Raw genomic sequence first — 16,321 nt, 5'->3', positions numbered from 1 at the left:
CAGAAACTTACATCGGCTCAGCGAGCTGCAGGTCTTTGGAGCACAGACATATACAGTACTGAAAGACACCATTTAGTCAGTTGTGTCAACAAAAGCAAAGCAAAATTAATCCCGCTGTTCTGCTGTTTATAAACACCTGCATCTTTCTCCTCTTCGACAGTTTACCTAATAAACAAAAAGTAGTGGTCTCTGCCACTGTCCCTCCTTACAACAATCTGTGCCAATCCCAAGTTGTAACAACTGTCATTTCTCCAAATCTCTCTCCTCACTCAGCTGTGATTATCGATGCTCCACAGACAGTTTCCTTATCAATAGAAAATATGTTTATTGTATTTGTCTGTCAAATATCTTCATACTTTTAAGATCATCCCAAAACTATTTTCCTGGCCTTCTCTATTCTATTTGTCAATGTTGATTCACACCTTTTAAAATCCCGTGTTTATTATTTACTTCTAATTTGAAAATGAGATTCCCAAGTTTAAAAAATAGTTTCAGAGTTTTAATGTGTTTATTAGTTGATAAAAGTTTAAAAACACTGTCTCATCTTCATATTTTGATGCTAGTCACCTGATCAACTGCATGAATTAGTGTCTCCATTTTTGAATAGAAATGAGTAAGTTGGTGACTTCAATGCAGAAGATAGCAAAATTGCCGATGAGACAGCAGTAATAGACATGTTGTACTTTCCTAGTTTAGGGACTATCGCAGCTCAATAAAATATGATGATTACCAAAGTTTTATACAAACCTATATTTCAATGCAGCCTTGATAGGAATGAGCTTCTTTGGAAATAAGTTGGTTTGTTTCAGGAATATTTTAAGGAATGCTTTTGCAAAAACAGAAATCATTTCACCTCTTGTTTTATAGTTCTCCCCGACAGTCCCATAACTATGTAATTGTGTCAGTTTTGGAAGCCAAGATCACCATTGCCTATTTTACTGCTGTTTCTCCTGCATGTGTAATGTGAATACTGTATTCCATCCTCCCAGCTGCCAGTCCTTGTAAATTATTTATCAGCAAAGGAAAATAGATTCTATGCAGTATAAGAATAAAATGAATTTTATATCCAAGTAGAACTGTTTCTGTTTTGTAGATCAGGCGTTAGTTGAAAATGTGAATACCATTTCTGTCATACCTTTATTGTTTTATAGTTAGACTATTGCTAGCTACCAAAGAATGCAGTGTATAAATGACTCCTTTCCATATATGTCCAAGTTGTTCACTATCTGTTTTGTTATCATTTTGATAGCTGCAAATATCTGTGCTTAGGTTTCATTTCAGGGGGCATGATGGTTGTATGGCGGCGTGGTGGCACAGTGGTTAGCACTGCTGCCTCACAGTGCCAGAGACCCGGGTTCAATTCCCGCCTTGGGTAACTGACTGTGTTGGGTTTGCACATTAGATTAGATTACAGTATGGAAACAGACAGTTATCAAACAGTGTTGGCCCAACAAGTCCACACCGACCCGCCGAAACGCAACCTACCCATACCCCTACATTTACCCCTTACCTAACACTATGGGCAATTAAGTATGGCCAATTCACCTGACCTGCACATCTTTGGACTGTGGGAGGAAACCGGAGCACCCAGAGGAAACCCACGCAGACACGGGGAGAATGTGCAAACTCCACACAGTCAGTCGCCTGAGGCGGGAATTGAACCCGGGTCTTGCGTTTCGGCGGGTCGGTGTGGACTTGTTGGGCCGAAGGACCTGTTTCCACACTGTAGGGAATCTAATCTAATCATAATCTAATCAAATCATAATCTAATCAAATCAAATTGATAATGACTAGATGTGAGTTTAAAATTTTCTTACCATGATTCTGCTGTTAAATGCAGATGATTTTGGTTGAATATTTTAGAAGGTAAAAGGATGATTAAAATGGCGATCTTGGTTCGCAACTGGTTTAACCTGTATTCAGTGCGAGACACCATGTTGATAAAGAGATTCGAGCCACGTAGAGGATTGTTGACAAGCTTTTTTCAGTTAACCTGTTCAGAGACATTATGACACGTGTCTGGAGCAGGTGGGACATGAACCTAAGCCTCCTGGTTCAGAAGTAAGCAGCTGTATTATCCCACCCCACCCCACCCAACCAAACTCACTTTGATTTAGCCCCTTCCCCCTCTCCCTCACCTTTGTTGGTTTGTATTGCCCTTTGCAATGGGCTTTGCTTGGAAAATATTCAGTTGGAAAACATGGGTGAATTACTGACAGTGGTTAATAGCTGGGGAAAGAGAAATACCACGGGTGATGTTGTGATGGGGAAGAGCAAAGTTCAGTTCTGTGTAAGAGCGCAACTGGATCTAAAAGGAAAGAATGACGTGGACTCCTTCCCCTGACCCCAGATCCCTCCCCGAAGACGCTGACAGTCAGGATGTTCAGTATTGCCTCAGAGAAGCTCACTGAGTCTCTGATCCATCTGCCTCCAGGTGTCAGTCAACGCGCTGCACACTTTGGTGGAAATCCATTTATTTCTCCTTGAAGAAAATAAATGTAGATAAGATTGCCTTGACAAGGTGGATTTTAATCCAAAACTAGGGGGTACTGTTAAGAAAAATTAAGGCTCACCTTTTTACGACAAAGATAAGAAGGTTTTATTTCTGTCTGAGGATTGTGAGACTTTGGAACTCTGACTCAGAAAGTGGCAGAGGTGGGACATTGAGTATTTTCATAGTGGAGCGAGATGGATTCTTGTTGGGCAAGGGAATCAAACGTCATTGGATGTGACTGAGGAGATTAAATTCAAAATGTGATCTGATCAGCCAGAATGTAATGAATCCAAGCCGGCCGGAGGGGCCAAAATGTATTTCAAGAAGATAGCTCACCGGCGCCCTCTTCAGGGCATGCGTAATAAATGCCAACTGAGCCAACAGCGCCCACATCAGATCCATCAAACCATTTATTTTAGCACCACAGCACCAGGTTTGCAAAGAGGACATTTAACTCAAAGCGTAGTATCTTAGAGCATAATTCCAGGACTAATTTATGCCATCTTTTAATCTGTTAGTTATACTGTCTGTTTTACCTGTATTGGAATTTTGTCTTTTCCTGAAAAAGGGATCAAGTTCAAAGAGAGATCTTTGACTGACCCACTAGGAGAATTCCCAACTCTTCTATGAATAGTGCCAGAGTGTATTCCAGCTGATAGATGGCACCTCAGTTTAACATCTCATCTGAAACATAAGACTTCACATATTGTAGTATTCCCTCAGTAGTGCACTGCAGTATCAGCCCAAGAGATTTAAACTTTCAGCCTTCTTTCTAAGAGCAAATAATGCTTTCAAATGACTCAAGTTGACCTGTATTGACTGTGTACCTTTTTGATTTGCAGTTAATGTTAAGATGGGTGAGAGGGCCAAGTTAAATGCTCAGTTTAGCCTCAGGGCTCTCTCAGTTATAGCAACAAGTCTAGGAATATCAATTAACTCTACTTTCATTGCAGCTATTACTCTGCAACCTTTTTAAAAATCATTTACTTTGTGTACTGTGTTTTTTCAAGCAACCATGGTAGAGTCATCCTGTAGATCTTGCGTTACAGATATGAGGTTCACAAGATTGTTTCATTTTGGTACTGTGTCTTTAATATAGAGTAAAACGAAGGGCCTGTGTTATCTGTTCAGACATCTGCCAAGCAACAGGCCTGAGTGAAATGATAGTTAAAGATTAAGGAGAGGTCCACGTTGTTTTTCTGGTAAGGTGGTGGAAGTTGGTCACACTGTGAGACAATGGCAGCAGCATCTGTGTTTGGAATGTTAGATTTCAAAGTCCCAGGATTTGGAAATGCCGGTGTTGGACTGGGGTGTACAAAGTTAAAAATCGCACAACACCAGGTTACAGTCCAACAGATTTTTTTGGAAGCACACTAGCTTCCGGAGCACTGCTCCTTCATCAGGTGACCTTCACCACAGCGCTCTGAAAGCTAGTGCTTCCAAATAAACCCGTTGGACTGTAACCTAGTGTTGTGTGATTTTTCACAAAGTCCCAGGTAGTTGTCAAGAATGTCAGGTTACTAAACAGTTGCGCTTTGAACTATTCACCTACTTCCAAAATAAAAGAGAGTTGGGATTTCAAGGATAGATAAACAGTATTCCAATCTAGATACAGGGCGGCTGTGATTCAATATCATGGATTTGGGCTTTGAAAGGTAAGGATTTTCATGGATATCTTGAATCACTCAGCCAGAGGTGGTCTACCAGAATCTGGGAGAAAAAGAGCAGCTTGGAGCCAAAGGGCCACTGGGAATACAGGGAGGGGGCCACGTTCAAAAGGAAAAGATGAAACTCATAAGCATCTCTAATAAGTCTCGGAGGTTTACTTTGCTTGCATGAGAGAAAGACTCATCAGGAAAAATACTCATTGTGAAAGACGATTCTGGGGTTGAATGTTAATTGACTGAGAGAGGAAAGGAATGGAAGTAAACCCTGAGGAACTTGTTGATGACGTGGGCTTTCAGTAATGTTAAAATAAAAGGGAAAGTTCAATTCTGTAATTTATAATATAACCTTCTTCCTGAAAGAAGTGGTTAGCAAATGACGCTTTTAGTCTGTTTGGTAAAGTAAAGGTTATAAGAAGGTGAAATTTTGTAGCAGCCTGCAGAATGTATTGCAGCACCATCTTGAGCAGCTCTGACAGAGGTAATAGTAGCCAGGGCTAGTTCTCCGTAGTGTGTACATCACTACAAGCTACCTTTAATTCAGCTACTTATTAATCTCACAGACAATCAAATACTGAAACAATTATTTAAGCTTTACTGCATGTAGCAACCAAAATAAGACCCAAGTAAACATGTGAAGCCTCACAACCCAACTTGGCTATTACCTGATAATGGTGGAATTTATTATGGTTGGAATTATTCGAACCAACAGTGTTTGTCTCTCCATGTCCACAGTATGATCCTTATGTAGTGCTGTTCTTCAAAGTTCTCTGCTAAGGATTCCTGGAGTTGAATTAGTGTGTAGGTTAGGTTGATCTTAGATTAAGATAAATGCTCAGCAAAACATTGTGGGCCAAAAGACCTGTACTGTGCTGTACTGTTTTATGTTCTATGAATAATTACACAAATTTCTCTCTTTAAAGTTTGTGGTGTGACATTATTGATAATCCTTTGGACTCTTTTATCTACAATATTGAATACTCCTCTGGAACTATCAGGTGTGTAGCTTGCCTTCTTATCAGAAGTAGCTCCCCTCTTCCTTGTTAGATCATGCAATGACTGTCTGTTTGAAGACACAACTTTCCTGCAGTTAACTCTTTTAAGCTTTTCTGCAGGACAATCATTTGTCCCTGTGGCATAAAACAGGCGTTTATCAAGCAGCTGTTAAAACAGTTGTTTAATTTGTTTATGTAGCTTTGACTTAGTCCTTTCCTAGGCATGACTAATTGCTTTGAATTCCTATAGAACAGTTTATCTTGTCTCTTAACAGTCTATTCCAGGCAGTTATTGCTGCTTCTTTCAATCCATGAGCAGTTATTAAACAGGCTGGCAATGAGTAGAAGAGCTATCATTCTTAGAAATGGGTTTCTGCTTCCCAAAGCTACTGGGTGACATCTTGGCAATCCTAGTTATTGTGAGACCCTGCAACCTTCTTTGAACAGTAGTGTTTACAGCCATGGTGAGAGTCGTTTGAATCTGAGTGACATTTGCGTGCTGCCTGCATTACCTCAGTTGGGCACAGGGCAATCAATCTTTTGTAATCTAGGACATTCGATGGGCCTTATCCAAATTTTTGCTTTTAAATCAGACTTGACACTTCGTGGGAGTGTGCTAACCAGATTGGATAGATGCTGAAAAATGTGTTGCTGGAAAAGCGCAGCAGGTCAGGCAGCATCCAAGGAGCAGGCGAATCAACGTTTCGGGCATAAGTCCTTCTTCAGGAGATTCCTGAAGAAGGGCTTAAGCCCGAAACGTCGATTCTCCTGCTCCTTGGATGCTGCCTGACCTGCTGCGCTTTTCCAGCAACACATTTTTCAGCTCTGATCTCCAGCATCTGCAGTCCTCACTTTCTCCTAGATTGGATAGATGCCCCTGGGGAGTAGAGGGGCCGAAAAGAGTCTTACCCCTCTGCACAACAAGGTCAAGTTGGACCCTGACCCTGGGCTTATACTGTAACTACCACATCTCTGTCAAGTGGAAAGCCTGTGCAACAAAATCAGAATGACAATATAACCGTGTTAATCTCTGTGTTATAAACATGAGAATCAGAAGATTACTTCCACAAAGTTTTGGAATACTTATAGTTAAATACCCGATGTACAGCAATCACAAAAATAGTGCAATTTTCACAAATTACATTCAACATTACCAAATGTCTTTATCCAAAACAGTCTTGCATTGGCACGATGACAGAGGAAACTGAGCAGACAATGAATTGTATCGCGGATTGGATTGTGTCTGCTATCATGAGAAGTACTGTAGACTTATCGGGTATTTATGCATAAAAATAGCCACACATTTTGGAAGTGAGTCGACAGAGTTCCAGAGGATTACCTGGGATAGTGTAACCAACTTTATTACACATTACTGCCAGCTCTACATTACACTATTAGCTGTGAGCGCAAACTGATATTTTCAAGACAAGGGCCTGTACTGCGCTGTACTGTTTTATGTTCTATGTTCTAATTTAGCATGGCCCATCCACCCGAACCTGCACAACCCTGGACACTACGGGACAATTTAGCATGGCCAATCCACCTAATCTGTACATCTTTGGACAGTGGGAGGAAACCGGAGCACCCAGAGGAAACCTACAAAGACATGGGGAGAATGTGCGATCTCCACACAGTCACCCATGGGTGGAATCAAATCTGGGTCCCTGGCGCTGCGAAGCTGCAGTGCTAAACACTGAGCCATCATGCTGCCCAAAGTAAATACTGCAAGTTTCAACTTGCCCAGTCCCTTTGAGGCAACTGCTTGGGGTACATGACGTGTGACTCTGGTAACAGGATTCGAACCCATGACTCAACAACAACTGGAGGTTAAATCCAGCACCTTTGACCGCTTAGCCAGATGACCACATTTGTCAAACAAAATCTACTGCTGTCTGTTTTGGATGAATTATGCATGTTTATAATATCAACTAGTTAATAATTACCGCTGATGCATTTGTTCTCAAATTAACAATGAAATGAAAATCACTGGAGAAATCTTCTCAGTGATTACTGTACAGCATAAAGTATACTATATTTTCACACATTGTCTGACAAATATGAGCTATTAATATTGTGATTGCATAAGATGTACTAGTTGGACTAATGATTAAAGTTCTATTTTGCAAAAGAACTTGAAAAACGTAACTAAAATTTAACAGTTTATTGTTCGCACATTGTTTGGAAATACTCAAAACATCTTAAAGTTTTTTGCAGTCAAATCCAGTTGTTGCTCTTCAGTTGTCATCAGGGTAGCTAAATTGCAGACAATTGGCTCTAATATGGGCTGTGTCATGAATCAAACAAAACACCCTTCAAACATAGCCTAGACCTTAACTTTTATCTTAATTAAAGGTGCTGTGTTTCAGATGTAATTCGATTGGTGACCCTACTTGGTTTTAAGAAAAACATATTTTATTCTTTCTCTACACTTAAAATATAAATAAAAGAAAGAAGAATTGATCCAACTTCAACTCTTTTCGAATGGTAGATTATGTAACAATGAAACAATAACTGTTCCAACATAGTAAAGTCCCATAAACGCACCCTTGGCAAAGGCAAATTCAGAAAAAATAGATTGTCTCACGTGCAGGATCAAACCAACAGCAATGGAATAAATGATCAGCTAATATGTCTTTGGCGGTGCTATTTGAGAGTAGTATCAGAGAGGACACTGGAAGAATTCTGTGCTCCTCTTTGAAGAATGCAGTAGAATCTTTTATATCCAGCTGAACTCATGGACAGGGCTTTAGTTTCATATTCTTTCAAAATCCTGGAATTGCCTCCCTAAGGGCATCATGTGTCTACCTATAGCACATGGGCTGCAGCAGTTCAAGAAGGTAGCTCACAGACTAAGAGCAGGCAATAAATGCTCACCCAACCTGTGATGCCCACAGTCCATAGTGAATAAACAAAAAGTAAATTATCCAAAAAATAGCACATATACTATATCTTCAAATATGTAGAAATTGCAACACGGCAAGCAGCTTTTGGCTCGTTAGTCCATGACTCTGACTTGACAACACAATGGCTTTAAGAGGTGTATTTTGTCCTGATTCTATTTATGAAGAGGGAGGTTGAGACAGAATGGCGAGTGATCTTTTCCAAACCAATAAAGTAAACAGCTGTTGAAGCCTTCGAATTGTTTCTTTAAAGTTGGAACAATAGAAGCAGCATGAATGGGTGGAGTCAGGCTCCTACCGAACCAGGGTTTCAGTTTAGCTTTGAGTATTTGTTGAGGGTTTTGAAGCTGCCATATATCCCTGTTGCAGCAAAACAGTAGAGTTTTCTCTCTCTCTGCCAGAATATTCTCTTCAGGTTCTTTTCTCCTGGACTTGAGAAACTGTGCACGAGACAATCGATTTTACTGAATTTGCCTTTGCCAAAGGTGTGCTTATAAGATTTTACTATTTTGGAACAGTCACTGTTTAGTAATTAAATAATCTATTATTCTGTTAGGTTTTCCAAAAGAATTGAAATTGGGTCAATTCTTCTTTCTTGTGTTTATATTTTAAGTGTAGAGTAAGAATAAAGGATGTTTTGCTTATAGCCGACTCGGGTAACCAATCAAATTAAATCTGGAACACAGCACCTTTAAATAAGATAAAAGTTAAGGTCGAGGCTATCTCCTAGACATGTTTGAAGGGTTCATAACACTGCCTATACTTCATTAGAGCCAATTGTCAATATGCAATTTATCCATCCTGTTCTTACAACACTTCAACATATTTCATTCATTCAACTTTACAGTTTCATCCTGAATAGTGTTGGTTTCTGCTTCACCTGCTAATTCTAGAGCGATTTCACAGGCTCAAGTCTGCCATGTAATAAATTTCTCTAGGCCTCACTGCTGAACTGTTTGCATTTAATCTTGGATCTGTAGCCATTCATTCTTAACCCTTCGACTACTGGAATCTCTATGTCTTGCATCACTTTACAATCTGCATTATAATGGAAAAGACCCAACTATTCAAATCTTTATTCATACTAAGTAGCACCCTAGAGAAGGTATTATACTTTCTGTCAAATCTCAATGACTATATCATGTGGTAGAGGTGGCTGCACACAACGTTCTGTAACTACGGTCTTGCCTAGTGTTAATATAGGTTCGTCATTATCTTTTTTTTGGAATTTATACTCTATCGCTTTTGTGAGGTAAAATCTAAAATTCTTATAGCTTCATAGGCTTTTGAGTCCTTGGATGCTGCCTTTAATGTCTTTCAGGGTAGACAAGCAGGAGCCTGGAAGAACACAACAAGCCAGGCAGCATCAGGAGGTAGAGAAGTCAACATTTCAAGCCTTTCAATCAGTTGTGATTCCAACTAGCAATTCTCCCCCTAATTCAATACCCCTTAATTTTCCTTGGCCATGTCCCATATGGTACCTTGTAAAAGGCTTTCCGAAAGTCCAGGCACAGCTCAAAATCTCCACTACACCATATCTGTTACCTCCTCTCAGAATCCTTTGGGGTTTTGTCAAGAACAGTGTTCTTGTGCTGACTACTTCTGTTTCCTCTATTTATGCGGCTCTTTATTTTTAGTTAAAACCTCTGAATATTTCCTAGCTCAGACGGTTAGATAACCGATCTGTGATCATCTAGGTTGGTCCTGTCTCGTTTTTAAGGATGGATCCTACATGGATCTATACAGAGTCATCCAGCAAAAACTTTCAAATGCAGTCATAACCTGAAATTAGATTTTGAGGGCCCTCTTGGTCTCATTTCTCAATCGCTTCAAGATTCGAGGATGTATTCTGGTACTTTGCCTTCTCTTAGCTGGCCTAACTTGACAAAATATCTTTCTTGTACTGATAACAATATTGTGTGAACAATACAGCACTTTCGCCCTGCTCAAATCCACAATGGGCCTTCAAACTAGAAAGAACCATCAAGCTGAGTCTTGTATTTTCAGCTGTGACTTTATTGACAATTTATCGTTTTCAGAGAACAGAGATTTTATATTTTGCATTATAATTAAATATATATTTAGGACTTATGTGTTGGATTGATGCTTATGCAATTATATAATTGTATATTATGCTTCTATTTGAATTATATAATTATGCTTATATCTGAACTTCTGGAAGCTTCCCGTTAAGATTAGTTTTATTTCTGGTTTTACAAACATTGTTTCTCGTTTTTTCAGTTCAGTGCACAAACGGCACATTTGGAGAAGTCTCAGTCCACGTGGATCTCTTCACACATCCTGGGACAGGAGAGCACAAAGTCACAGTGAAAAGTAAGGACCACAACCTAACCCAGGAAAGATAATGTCTTCAGGATATTATTTAACAGGCGAATGTCGCTGACATGACTATTCTAAGCCCTGGGGTGTTCTGAATTCTCTTTGCAGTTGTCGCAGTCAATGAGCTAAACTGGCAAACCACGGCGATGTTCCGACCATTTGTAGAAATTCATGTGGTTGGGCCGAACCTCAGTGACAAGAAAAGAAAATTTGCCACCAAGACAAAAAATAATGCCTGGTCCCCGAAATACAACGAGACATTTCACTTGTAAGTGATCATGTGATTTCTGTCTGTTTTTTAAAGTTATTTTCAAGTACTAAATTAATTTTAAGCCAATACCTTCAATGTGTATAAGTCATAAAGATATATTATAATATTTAATTCCGATTTTAGTAGTAGACCCATCAACCTAATGTCAGTTAATCATAGAATCCCTAGAATGTGGAAATAGGCGCTTTTGCCCAATAAGTCCATACCAACCCTCCAAGTAACCCCCCCAGACTCATTCCCTTACCCTATTACTCTACATTTCCCCTGACTAATGTACCTAACCTGCACATCCTTGAACACTATGGGCAGTTTATCACAGCCAATTCACCTAACCTGTACATCTTTGGACTGTGGGAGGAAACTAGAGCACCCGGAGGAAACACATGTAGACACAGGGAAAATATGCAAACTCCACACAGACAGATGCCCGAGGCTAGAATTGAACCCAGGTCCCTGGCTATGTGAGGCAGCAGTGCTAACTGCAGAGTCACCATGCTGCCCTAAGTTAAGATATTGGAATCCCTACCAAAAAAACATGTACAAATCAAAAATACTAGTCAGCTTGAATTTCCAAGGGAAAGACTTTTAGACCAACTTTATTGCGTTTTTGAAAAGATGATAGAGGGAAGACAAGGAAAGTGTAAACGTAGCAAGGCCTTGGGATAAAGTATGATAAAAAGACCAATAAATAGGATCAGAGCAAGTAGAGTCAAAGGATAAATCAGAGAATAGAAAACTTTCTTGCAAGCTAGAAAGGATGAGAGTTATCTGTTAAAACTGCTGATTACACTCTCACAGATACCACCAAGGTGCTGTACAGAAGGATTGTGAAGCCAAGTATGACAATGAGCTCCCTAACGTAACATTCAGCAAGACAACCAAAAGCTTGGTCCAAGAGTTAGTTATTAAGGAGATATTAAGTGAACAAGAATAGAAACAAAAGCAGAGAGGGGTGGGGGGGGATGGGATTTCAGAGATTAGAAGAAAGTGAGGACTGCAGATGCTGGAGAATCAGAATCAAAAAGGGGAGTGCTGGAAAAGCACAGCAGGTCTGGCAGCATCTGAGGGTCAGGGGAGTTGACATTTTGGGCGTACGCCCTTCATCAGAGATTAGAGCCTAGGCAACTGAAGGCACAGCTGGAGATGATGGAGAGATTCAGTGGGGCCAGGAAGGAAAGGCCAGAATTCAATATGTACGTACGTTTAAAAGGGAGGTGGAGCTGGAGGAAGCGAGAATGGAGAGGCATGGGATGGTGAAGGAATTTGAAAACAAGCGTGAGATTTTTAAAATCAGGATGCTGCTGCTGCAAGAGACAATGCAAGGTCATTGAGCACAGGGGTGACAGAGAAACAGGACTGGCAGCAAGTTAAGACACAAGCAACAGAGTTTTGCATAGCTTCTCGTTTACAGAGGGCAGAATGTGGGAGACCAGTGAGGAGTCCATTGGAACAGTCATATCTCAAAGTACCAACAACATGAATGAGAGTGTTGGCAGCAGACCTTTTAGTTTTGATTTATTTATGAGATATGGGCGTCGCTAGCTGGGCCAGCTTTTATTGCCTGTCCCTAATGGCCCTTGAGAAGGTGGTGGTGAACTGTAATCTTGAACCACTATCGTCCAGGTGCTGTCGGTTAAGCCACAATGCCCTTAGGGAGGGAATTCCAGGATTTTGACCCAGCGACAGTAAAGGAACAGAGAGATATTTCCAAATTCAGGATGGTGAGTAGCTTGGAGATAAACTTGCAGGTAGTGGTGTTTCCATGTACCTGCTGCCCCTGTCCTTCTGGTGTGGACTGTCATGTTGCAACTGTACAGGACACTGTGAAGCCACTTCCAGAATATTGCATAAAATTCTGATCGCCCATTCTTATAAAACTTGAAAGAGTGCAGAAAAGATTTGCAAGTTTGTTGCTGGGCTGGGAGAGTTTGAGTTATAAGGAGAGGTTGAATCGGCTGGTGCTTTTTCCACTAGATTGCCAGAGGCTGAGGGGTGACCTTACAGAGGTTTACAAAATAATGAGGGGACTGGAGAGGGTGAATAGCCAAGATCCTTTTCCTAGGGTGGGGGAAACACTAGAAGGCATAGGCTTAATGTGAGAGGGGAAGGATTTACAAAGGATTTCAGGGATAGCTTTTTCATGCAGAGGGTGGTGCATGTATGGAATGAGCTGCCAGAGGAAGTGGTGGAGGTTAGTACAATTTTAACATTTAAAAGCTACCTGGATGGGTATATGAATAGGAAGGGTTTAGAGGGATATGGGCCAAACGCTGGCAATTGGGACGAGATCAGATTAGGATATCTGGTCAGTGTGGAGGAGTTGGACCAAAGGGTCTGTTTCCGTGCTGTCTGACTCTGAAAATGTAGGTGCTGGTTGTAGTTTTGTCATTTCTTCAACTGGTTGCTGATTGGAGCACTTTGTTCACTGGAATATTGCATTCATGGGGTGGGCAATGAAAGGAAAACCTGCCAAGCGTTTCATTTTGAAAATGGCAATCCAAGGGCGTGCTGTCCTGTTGACTAGGGACAGACACACAATTGTTAACACATGAGGGTGAATGAGAGAAATTAAGGAGGTAGTTGAGAAAGTTCTCCAAAGTAAATGTCAATTTTATTTTTTACATACAGTATCCTGAGTAATGAGAATGGCCCTGAGTCCTATGAACTTCATATCTCTGTGAAAGACTACTGTTTTGCCAGAGAAGACCGGATTATAGGAATGACTGTCATCCAGTTAAAGGACATAGCTGAGCGAGGAAGCTGTGCATCGTGGTATGCACTGATCAGAAATGTTTACATGGATGAAACTGGGCTGACAATCCTCAGAATACTCTCACAGAGGACCAATGATGAAGTGGCCAAAGAATTTGTACGCCTCAAATCAGACACCAGATCTACTGAAGAAACCACATAAAATGAAGAGAGCGAGAATGAGAGAGAGAGCGAGAGAGAGCTGGCAAGAAAGCATAAATTGAAGTTATCTTTTGTGCATGTCTGTTTAAATGTGTGGGTATGTTTATCTGAATATGTGCAGGTGTGTGCAGATAATTATAAAGTACTTCAGCCCATAATTATGATGATGAAATGGGGAGTACTGAAAGACATTTTCTTTGGTGTCTCAGACAGCTAATTGTTCTGATAAAGTGCCAAATCAAGATTACCTGAGGGAATTTTTCCCTGGTATTTTGTGTTTTATTTTTCAATTTGCTAAATGATTGAATTCTAGTAATAAATTGCTATTCTGTAGTTTTTACACAAGTATTTGTTGGTCCCTCATTTGTGGCAGATGCTGTCTCGTTACCTCTGTGATGTTGGGCTGTATCTATCCAGCGCATGTTAGTGTAACTCAGCTAAGTTACATCCTAAAACGTACTCGTATCTTTTACATTTTTGTTAATTCCTCCACAAAACTAAGGCATTTATACAAAGTCCGCTGTTGCTTTTACATCTGCATTTCTTACCTTTCATGATTTATTTGACACAAACGGTGTTCCCCATCCTCAAGGTGCAAACAATTCACATTAGCTCCATTGGATTTTTCTGACATACCACTGTGAAGATGATGCTTAGCTGCCATTGTAACCACTTTCCTTAAAAAAAACGAACAGCTCACACAAGCAAACTGGCATTGTTAATTTTCAAAAATTGCCAAAGGGATCTCAGATCCATTCAACGATTTTTTATGCCACATTAAGAGGCCACATGTTTACAGAGCTACTGGCTGTTTTGGTGATTTGAATCAAAGAAATTACTATGTTTCTGATAAATAGTGAAGCTGTTACTATTTTCAATGATGCGCTTGTACAATGTTGCTTTATAAAATTGTATGATTGGTTCGGCTGTGACCCCATTGTTTCAACATTTTCAACAATTGTTAATATGCAACATTCTTATGTATTGCACTGATGTTAAAATTAATGTCATGTAAATATATTTAGTGAACAATTGTACAATAAAGTATTGGAAAATCCCCCTTTTGAGTCAAGATCCATTTTTTACTGTATGTAAAAAATGTTCAGCATTTCTAACTCGATTCTTTTTGAGGTTGAAATATCTGATTTTGGAGTATGGTGAAAATGTGGTTTCAAATATTGTAGCATCTTGACCACTACGTAAAGACAAGTTTTGTACCAAGTCTAAAGTAATGGATATTATTTGTCAGTAGTGTCAGAGTTGTTGAGAGTTGAAGTGAAAATGTTAACTTGCTTGCCATCCAACATGTACTGATCAATAATGAATGTTAAAAGTCTCATTTCGACCAAGCTGTAACAATTCTGCCATCAGTAGTTGCATTGCACTGATAGCTAGCTGTTCTGCTATTCTACTCCACGCAATGAAGATAATGTGAAAACAGGAAAGTTGCATTCGAGTCAAACTAGGTATCATTCATTGTCCAGACCTATTATGGAAATATTACATTATTTTTGAGATGTATGATTTTGGAAACTTGATTGAGATGGAATTTCAGTGGGTCTCATTGCTCTGCTCTGTTTTTAGCTGGGAACTTGATGGCAGCCTTGAAGTTTTTTTTACCATAAACTCCTGGGTAGTGTTCGAGGATGCTGGACAAAGTCCGAATGATGAACCTTTGTGACATCAAAATGGCTGTCATTTTCCCAGTGATAGTCCACAATAGGATTACTTGGTGGTCCGTCAAAGCTGATATAGAGAACAGAAAGTGCTCAGCTTCTTCATCCTTGATTACACTGATTTTTAGCACTTTTGCTGTCCTGCTATTGCTCTAACATTAGGACCTTAATGATGACCTCGAAGATCTGGATTGGCATGCTTTTCTACTTCAATCCGCTGATCCTCACAAGTGTCACCAATGTACTTCAACCTGTAGAAGAGCAATATCCTCCATACCAAGGAATAACCCATGTGTTGATGGAGCACCATACGTCCATGTAAGCATCTTCTTGAGCTTCTGTTTTCTTTTACAGAGGATGTATTAGGGGTGTGCACGCTGTCTTTATGTCAGGATTACCAATCAAGCAAACATAGTTTTTTTTTTGCAAATAATCACAGAGACAATATTGTGCAATGTTACCTGGATTTAGCTGGATAGAAGCTATAAGGAGACCTTCGCCATCATGTGGGAAACTGCATTTATAATTCTCACATGCTGTCCAAATGCCGGAAGTTTGTTCCATTCAACTCTTCATGTCAGATAATTCCTTCAGTTGCCAAAGTCATCCTTCGAATGCTCTCCAGGTTGACAATTTAACAATTTTCACTTTAACAACCCTCCTGATATCATAGAAATATAGAATGATACAGCAGAAGAGAGGGTCATTTGCAGGAGGCCCTATTGTAAGACTGACCTCATTTCCCTGTCCTTTCACCACAGCCCTTTTTCAGCCTTCAAGTGTTAATCCCATTCTTTTTGAGAGTAACACATCTAATTTCCACCACTCTTTCAGGCTATGATCAGAACTTGCAGAAAAGAATTCCTAATCTCCTCATTTTACAAATAGCTTCAATCTGTATTCTCTAGCTTTCAATGTTTCTATTACTGGAAGCATACCGCTCCTTTGTCAAACCAACATAATTTTGAGTATCTCCGTGAATTTCTCCTTAATCTTTTCTGCTCTAAGAAGAAAATCCCCAGTTTCTCTAGCTTTTTCACTTGATTAAAGTCCCCCACCTCGGCACAG

General features: G+C 40.0%; 1 protein-coding gene across 5 annotated transcripts in view; it reads left to right on the top strand.

The window, feature by feature from the left end:
- Positions 1-14,631, top strand: part of LOC122541034 (protein unc-13 homolog C) — a 358,819-nt gene extending 344,188 nt beyond the window's left edge. For all 5 annotated transcript variants that reach the window (XM_043677514.1, XM_043677512.1, XM_043677513.1 and 2 more), the window contains 3 exons: positions 10,295-10,387; positions 10,502-10,661; positions 13,293-14,631. In XM_043677514.1, the coding sequence (XP_043533449.1) occupies positions 10,295-10,387; positions 10,502-10,661; positions 13,293-13,578 (539 nt within the window). In that variant the 3' untranslated portion in view covers positions 13,579-14,631. The remainder of the gene's footprint in view (positions 1-10,294; positions 10,388-10,501; positions 10,662-13,292) is intronic.
- Positions 14,632-16,321: the final 1,690 nt, after the last annotated feature.

Source organism: Chiloscyllium plagiosum, chromosome 36, assembly GCF_004010195.1.
Source record: "Chiloscyllium plagiosum isolate BGI_BamShark_2017 chromosome 36, ASM401019v2, whole genome shotgun sequence".
NCBI lineage: Eukaryota > Metazoa > Chordata > Chondrichthyes > Orectolobiformes > Hemiscylliidae > Chiloscyllium > Chiloscyllium plagiosum.
Note: the sequence above shows the minus strand (reverse complement) of the source record. Positions and strands in the feature narration are given on the sequence as shown.